This window comes from Sinocyclocheilus anshuiensis, unplaced genomic scaffold (genome assembly GCF_001515605.1).
Source record: "Sinocyclocheilus anshuiensis isolate Anshui unplaced genomic scaffold, SAMN03320099.WGS_v1.1 scaffold882, whole genome shotgun sequence".
NCBI lineage: Eukaryota > Metazoa > Chordata > Actinopteri > Cypriniformes > Cyprinidae > Sinocyclocheilus > Sinocyclocheilus anshuiensis.
In genome coordinates this window covers 196,917-205,435 of record NW_015540910.1, presented here as the reverse complement: position 1 = coordinate 205,435, position 8,519 = coordinate 196,917, and the positions used below count along the sequence as shown (strand labels likewise).

Here is an 8,519-nt window from a genome sequence, read left to right as displayed (position 1 = left end):
AAAGGACCAGCATAAACCAGCAAAAGGACCAGCATAAACCAGCAAAGGACCAGCTTAAACCAACATCCCAGCGTCTAAACATACCTAACCAGCATATGCTGTTTTTTTCAGCTCGCTGGTGGAACTTTGTATTGTGTGACGTAGTCCAGTGAAGGCGTGTTTAGGGCGGGTTTTACAGGAGTGCTGCGAGGCTACTGGCCCGACAGTGGAAATGAGGCATGATTTCGGCCTCTGTGGTCGAGGTCCGAGGCTATTAGCCCCGCCCAGCTCGCTGTAAGCCCCGGCTCGCACTGGCCAGTGGAAAAGCGGCTAATGGGTGAAGATGGCAGAAGACTGTACATTCGCGAGATGGACGTATGCGCATCTTGTCATGGCATTAGAGTTTACATATAGTCCTGTTGTCTAATATGAATAGACCCAAGCTATTCACAGATATTGCCAGATAATCACTTTACCTCTACCATACTTTTAACAGACTTGGATCGTTTGTGATTCTGGCTGTCATCCTTTCTGGCATTGTCTTGAGCCTTCACTTTGCCAATTATAAGCTATATTGTTAGTAGCCTGGATAGCCCACAGTCATTATGATACACCATATCGCCCTCTACTGGATGTAAAATGCTCTGCAGTACATTTTGTCATTTTAGAATGTTAAGTTCTACTTCTGTAGTTATTTTGGTGAAAGTAACTCAAAAGTAATACAGGAGTCATGTAACGCATTACAATTCTGAGACAGTAATATTGTAAGGTAAGGAATTACTTTTAAATAACAGTAACAAGTAATCTATAATGTATTACAGTTTGGAAGTAACTTGCACAACACTGCTCTTTTGTTAGTTATGACTGCTTTTATTGTCCTCATTTGTAAGTCGCTTTGGATAAAAGCATCTGCTAAATGACTAAATGCGAATGTTTTAGCTTCACCGAGAACCAATGAGGTTCATTTTCGTGTGTCACACAAATATGTTTGAGGTTCAGCAGAAACCAATGAGATTTGTTCTCCTGCATCAAGCAAGTACGGTTGAGCTTCCATTTACCCTATTTGATGAGTGGATGTATGTGCATTGATCAATGTTTTTAAGTGAATAAAAGCCTATAATATAAAGTGATTTGGATTAAACCGCTCTATTCGTGTGGATTCAATTTCTTTATGAACTTTTTGAAGCGTGAAAGTTTTGGTAGAATGGTCTTTTAAAGGAGGGATAGAAATCGCTCAGGTTTCATTCAAAATGTCTTCATTTGTGTTTTGAAGATGAACAAAAGTCTTATAGGTTTGGTATGACATGAAGGTGAGTAAACACCTTTTTGGTGGACTATCCCTTTGACTGCATCGAGAATGTTGTTATTCATCTTGTATTTAAGAGAAAAACTTTAGAAGAAGTAGGAACTCCAATCACTTGTGGATAAATCAGATTTGGGAAGGTGTGTCCAGCAGACTTTCTGTCTCGAGATAATCCAGAGAGACCCCCAGACACACCCCGATCTGAGAAACGGGGTGCTTTCAGTCAAAATTTGTCCTTGTATTTAGACAGACCGCGATCCAAATAAAGACTGCAGCCTCTCACCAGCCCATAACAACACACACACACACACACCCTCAAGCTCACATGGAGTACTGCATTTGTTTTGCTATGAGGCTGTATGCTGTTGGTAATAATGGTTGGATGTAGCAAGTGTGTAAGTTAACGGCACTTAAAATTATATAATAGATTCTAAAATGGTCTAATATTATAAAAGCATTTTAACATGTTTGTCTTTAGGAGGTAGGGAGGGCAAAGAGGAACAAGGTGGTCCACATCGCAATGGAGATCATGAGCTCAGAGAAAGTGTATGTACAAAAAAAAAAAAGTATTTCATTAATGCATATTCATATTTAATAGTTTATATGAACACATTTATGGGGAATTATTTCATTGAGTTTATATTTTGGTTGTGTGTTTGTGTCTGTAGGTTTGTGGACGTTCTGAAGTTACTTCACATCGTAAGTCATCACTGTTTTAACTGGATCCAGATTCGAATCAAGAATTTTGTTTGTAGTGCTTCACGTCGTGCCTAACAACGCCCCTTAACCGTTATAGATTCACTGTAAACCACGGCTTCTTGGGGCTTATTGCTTTAGTTAGCGTACTTTATAGCGTACTTTATCAGTGCCAACATTATTTTTATTTTTAGTTAACAATAACAACAATGCCAAGACATTGCCACTCTTTATTTATCTAATTTAAAGCACCATTTCTAAGAAAAATACAAATAAAAATCTAGATACATTCCAGTCGACTTCACTAGCCAACTAGTTAGACAAGTAGTGATGCATCCTGACCCATCCCTATTCAGAGAGACGTAAAGAATTAGAAAGTCAGAATTAAAGTGAAAATAGACAGGAAAGAGACAACAGAGGAAAGACGAGAGGAAGAGCTTGTCCAGAGAGACTGTGGTTGAGGAATAAGAGATCAACGGACAGAGAGTTTCGGAAAGAAATTACACCCACCCTCCCTTTAACCCACTTGTTTGGCCATGACCCTGAACAGCTGTCCTAAAGACGTGTGTGTGTGCGTGTGTGCGTGTGTGCGTGTGTGTGTGTGTGTGTGTGTGTTTGTGAGAGAAAATGTTCTCTCTACTTCCTGTTAAAGCTGTAGATGGACTGGGCTGTCAATTTATGCTCTTCAGTTTGTTTGTTTTTACCCTGATTGTGTTTGGAAATGTTTAGTCGAGCGCTGTTAATTGTACCTTGAAAGATTTATTGCGAAAACTTCAAATGGACTCTTATTGGCACTGTTTGTGGTTTTATTTAAGTTTAAATGCTCATAAATGAAGTCATAGTTTGAATTCACGGATGTTTGTTGCTATTACTCCTCTTGTCTAGCTGTCTCTGTTTTGTTGGCAGTAGCTAACATCTCCATTTCTGTGTCAGGATTTCCGAGATGCAGTTGCCAAAGCGACTCGTGCGAGCGGGAAGCCGTCGGTCGAGGAGAAAGTGTTGAATCAGATCTTATACTATCTGCCCCAACTCTACGAACTCAATAAAGACCTGCTGAAAGAGCTGGAGGAGAGAGTGGCCCACTGGTAACACACATAAACAATATGAAAGCTAAATGTGTTGCGAATGAATTTCATGTCATTTTTGTGTTTGAGTAGCATGTATGTTTTGTGGATAGCAGTAGAGAGAGTTCAAAAAAGGATGCAAAAGAATGAGGGTATTTAGAAGTTGGATGGTGTTTATTGATCTTTTTAAGAAGTCTAAATTATAATAAAAATTCCTACATTTCTCATTTCTCAATTTTGTTTATGGGCATCTCTCTGACTACTGCAGGTCTGATCATCAGAGATTGGCTGATATCTTTGTTCAGAAAGGTCCGTATCTGAAGATGTACTCTACCTACATACGAGAGTTTGACCATAATGTGGCTCTGCTGGATGAACAATGTCGCAAAAATCCTCCTTTTGCTAACGTTGTGCGTCAGTTTGAGGTAGGAGTTTGTGCGGGCCGCCACAAATAAATCAATGTATGGGAAACACTGGACACTGTTTTAGTAGTTGTTGCATGATTCTACACCTACGGACAATGAAAAATGCTTAACTTACTGCATGTAGCTTATTTTAACTGTAAATTTTAAGTTCAGTAAATATACTTGTAGTCAAGTATAGGTATTTTTTAATACTTAATACATTTGCAGCTGCATTTTATTGTTATTATTTTAATTATTTAATTGTTTGTATTTCTTTAACTTTATTATTAAAGTTATTATCAGTAATAATAATAATTATAGAAAGAAAACAGAAAAGAAGCTTTCTCCAATCACATTGTATTTAGTAGATCAAAAAATATTTCTGATGTATCTGATATTTCTGATAAAAAAAATTTACTTTTGAAATGATCTAAAATTATAACATACTACATAACATACTGTGCATAATATACTATTACACTGATTAATCAATGCTGAGTGGTCTTTTGTTAAAGGGGATATGTGTACTTTTTAAAACCGGGAAACCTGTTTGAAAACAGTCATTTACTGCGTTTCCATTACCATTATTGCAAATTAAAAATGCGCCCAATATCGCAATCCTATATATCGCAAAAAAAGGTTTTTATGCTCCCATGAGGTGGTTTTTCAGGCAATTTGAAAAAGTAAACTGTTTCACAAAACTGCAATGAACATTTTTTTTTTTTTTTTCGCATTTGCAGGTAAATAGTGTATGTGAAAGTCACATGATCATTTTTAATGTACTATAACCTCCAAAAAAACACCTCATACGTGGCCGCTCTCAAGTATAAGGGGCTCTCCTTGGCATTAATGCTTTAATAAACCCTTATTTACACTGCACACTCCGACACAGCCACTCCAGTCACTGCTTGTGTTTTCACCAGCCGCTGCGGTATGCTTCAGAAGCAGCTCTCCACGCTGCTTCGCCAAAGATACACTACACTATCCTTCGATGAAAAATAATGGCTAGTGCGGTGGCTGCGATTTTACGTAATCCTACCATCATCTGTCTCCATGACTTGTCACGAGAGGGAAAAAATTATGTTCTAGTCGCATAACATTGGTTAATGGAAACGCCGTCATTTCGCAATAGTTCATTTTATCGACATTTATAAAATAAGGTTTTACGCAAATCTGTAATGGAAACCAGGCCAGTGTTTTTTGCAGTTTTGTTTTTTCCATTTGGTAATGCTTCACATTTAAGATTTCACTTTTTTATTCTTAGATGAGTCCTCGCTGTGCTAGTCTTGCTTTGAAGCATTACCTGCTGAAACCGGTGCAGCGGATACCTCAGTACCAGCTCCTGCTCACAGGTACACACCATCAGATGAGTACACACTGCAATCAACATTAGAACAAGAGCATATCAGGCCCATCACAGGAAGCCAAACACAGCAGATACATCATTTGTTTTAGCTAGTGGACTTTTTGAGTTTTGGCTAGAGGAGGGACCGTTTGGTCAAATTAAAGTGAATTTAATTTTCAAAAGTTATGATTAAACTTAAAGTAATTAAAGTACTTTAATGAATACAATCAATCTCTGTAACCAATTCTGAGTCTTCCAATTAATTTTCATGTCTCTTTCAGATTATTTGAAGAACCTTCCTGAGGATTCATCTGACTATAAAGACACACAAAGTAAGAGCACACCATTTCCCTAGAAATGATACACACTAGAGCAGGGACTCGTATTATGCAGCTAAGGTGCCACTTTTAGTAAATGACCAAGGCCCAGTAAATAAATAAATAAAATAAAATGACCTGGTAAAATTCCCATTAACCAGCAATTACAGCTAGGGCCATTGTCTTAGACCAGCCTCATATTTTTAACCTCATTCATCAAAATCATAAATGCCGGTCAGGCATTCCTAATTTTCATAGATGCTTCCAAAATGTCTGTCTTTTTTTTTTTCACCCTTTCTATTTTCTAAATGCATGTTATTGATCTTATTGACATTGGCATTCATCTGTTTCACTCAGACGTCTGTCACAATAAGGAAAAAAAGATCGGACACTACTTCCATTTCACCGTCATTTGTAATATTTGATAAAAAATCAAATTTACAATAATTGATCTGTCATTAAGAAATCTGTGAAGCTTTTGACTTTATTTTTTTTGTAAAAGATGTTTATTGAACTTCTGTTTGTTTGGTTTACCCAGCTGCTCTCAGTGTGGTGAAAGAAGTGGCAAACCACGCGAACGACATCATGAAGCAAGGGGTAACACAACAAACACAACCAAACCACCATTAAAGGGTTAGTTCACCCAAAAATGAAAACTCTGTCATTAATTACTCACCCTCATGTCGTTTCAAACTCGTAAGACCTTCGTTCATCTTCGGAACACTAATTAAGATATTTTTGATGGAATCTGAGAGCGGTCTGACCCTGCATAGACAGCAACACAACTGAAATGTTCCCAAGTCCAGAAACGTAGCAAGGAGATCTGTAAAATAATCCATGTGACATCAGTGGTTCATCCGCAATTATACGAAGCTACGAAAAATAACTTTATTCGACTGGACTTACCAACTTATCAGTTGGACGTAAACAGCGTATGCTGTTCTGTGTCAGCTGCGTCACACGGATATGCTGTTTCCGTTCAGATCAAATCACAACAACGTAGGAAACAGATCCGACGTGATGCAGCTGACACAGAACAGCATACGTTGTTTACGTCCAGCGGATACTCTCCAAAATGGCACCAGGGTGATGTGGAGGAGACGAATTGTTGAATAAAGTCGTTATTTTTTTCTTTCTTTTGCGCACAAAAAGTATTCTCGTAGCTTCGTATAATTGCGGATGAACCACTGATGTCACATGGATTATTTTACCGATCTCCTTGCTACATTTCTGGACTTGGGAACATTTCAGTTGTGTTGCTGTCTATGCAGGGTCAGACAGCTCTCAGATTCCATCAAAAATATCTTAATTTGTGTTCCAAAGATGAGCGAAGGTCTTACGGGTTTGAAACGACATGACGGTGAGTAATTAATGACAGAATTTTCATTTTTGGGTGAACTATCCCTTTAAGACCTCATAAATATGAATGACTTTGACTTATAACACACATCTCATTTTTTTCTAGGATAACTTTCAGAAGCTGATGCAGGTTCAATACAGTCTGAACGGTCACCATGAAATCGTCCAGCCTGGCAGGGTAAGAAACTTAATTACCACTGATTCATCGTGTCTGAGCAGTGCCTGAGGCCTCTGCGTTGCTAATCTAACATGCTCTTGTTGCATATGCAGGTTTTCTTAAAGGAGGGCACTCTGATGAAACTCTCCAGGAAAGTTATGCAGCCCAGAATGTTCTTCCTGGTAAGAAACTGTGGTCAAATATGTTGAGATTTAAATGATGATCAAATGTTTATTATAAAATTGACAGTGTTATTTTAGTATCATTTATATACTGTTATAGTGTTTGTTTGTTTTTTTGCTTTTATTTTATATTTTCTCTTTGTGTTTTTGTCATTTTTATTAATACTTTAAAAAAAAATATTGATATTTAGGTTTCATGTATTTTTATTTCAGTTTAGTTTTTATTTATTTCAAGTTAGTGCAACAACTTAAACTTATTTGAGTAAGTTGCCAAAGCAACATTTCTAATTTTCATCATTCATTTAGATTAAGCTTTTCATCTTTGTTCCTATCTTATTATCTCTGTTTATTTATTTTTATATACTTATTAAATAATTGCACAGTCTATGGAGTGGACCTGATTTACATTTCACTACATTGTTTTATGCTGTCTATATAACTGTGTACGTGACATAACAATTTTGCATCTTAATATTTATATTTTTCAGCTTTTTTTCAGTTAACACAAATGTTTTTAATATTTTAATTTTAGTCAATGATAATAACCTAGAAAATTGATATTTCCAACTGACTGAATCATATTTGAGGCAGTAAAACTAAAAAGAGACACAGAACTGTGACCACAAACAAATATTACTATGTGCATTAATGTGGTCATTTACAAAACGGGAAATTGCTGCATATGACAGGAAACTGAATGGTGTAACACTTTTTTTGGACATCCAGTAAATTGTCTTTCTCTTAACAGTTTAATGATATTCTGCTATACACAACACCCGTTCAGTCTGGCCAGTATAAAGTCAACAGCATGCTCTCTCTGGCTGGCATGAAGGTCAGATATCCACCAGCATAATACTCCCTTACACACACACACACACAAACTCACAAGAGATGTAACGTGTGTGTCCCACATCTTCAATAGGTGAGCAAACCAAGTCAGGAGGCCTATCAGAATGAGTTAAACATTGAGAGTGTGGAACGCTCCTTCATACTGTCTGCCAAGTAAGAAATACACACACACACACACACACACACACGTAATGATTTATGTGTGGGTTCTACATGAAAGAAATATCAGCAGTGGAAAGAATAATTATATACACGATAATGATCCTTTGATCACTTGTGCCAAAACAATATTTGGTACTTATGTTTAATTAAATTGAAATCACAGACTGTAAATGATGTTTGCAGTTCAGCCACAGAAAGAGACGAATGGCTGGAAGCCATCGCTAAAGCAATAGATGACTACACCAGAAAGAAGATTTCTTTCTTTTCCAGTCGAAGCCAAGAGGTGGGTGCATTTAAGCGTGATTGATTTTTTATGTGTATCTTTCTGTGTTTTCATCAAATTTATAGGGTCTTCACTGACATGCGTATACACTGCTAAAAGTAATTTTTGTCTTGTTTTCCAGCATAAATATTTAAACATTCTTTAAAGGGGTCATATGATGCGATTTCAATTTTTCCTTTCTCTTTGGAGTGTTACAAGCTCTTGGTGCATAAAGAAGATCTGTAAAGTTGCAAAGACTAAAGTCTCAAATCCAAAGAGATATTCTTTATAAAAGTTAAGAGTCAGTCACACCTACCTAAAACAGCTCGTTCTAACACGGCCCCACATATCTACCTCACTATGTGGGAAGATTTGCATAATGCATCCTTCTTCGAATCCACCAGCCGCGCTGTTCTTAAGCCCGCCAGCCGCCGCTCCCT

At 37.2% G+C, this 8,519-nt stretch overlaps 1 protein-coding gene across 1 annotated transcript in view; it reads left to right on the top strand.

Moving 5' to 3' along the window:
* The window catches only part of fgd6 (FYVE, RhoGEF and PH domain containing 6), a 27,765-nt gene that overhangs the window by 12,805 nt on the left and 6,441 nt on the right, over positions 1-8,519 (top strand). The window contains exons 4-15 of the mRNA XM_016487154.1: positions 1,761-1,828; positions 1,951-1,981; positions 2,912-3,063; positions 3,311-3,467; positions 4,711-4,798; positions 5,073-5,123; positions 5,647-5,705; positions 6,574-6,645; positions 6,738-6,806; positions 7,555-7,638; positions 7,729-7,808; positions 8,001-8,100. Of these exons, the coding sequence (XP_016342640.1) occupies positions 1,761-1,828; positions 1,951-1,981; positions 2,912-3,063; positions 3,311-3,467; positions 4,711-4,798; positions 5,073-5,123; positions 5,647-5,705; positions 6,574-6,645; positions 6,738-6,806; positions 7,555-7,638; positions 7,729-7,808; positions 8,001-8,100 (1,011 nt within the window). The remainder of the gene's footprint in view (positions 1-1,760; positions 1,829-1,950; positions 1,982-2,911; positions 3,064-3,310; positions 3,468-4,710; positions 4,799-5,072; positions 5,124-5,646; positions 5,706-6,573; positions 6,646-6,737; positions 6,807-7,554; positions 7,639-7,728; positions 7,809-8,000; positions 8,101-8,519) is intronic.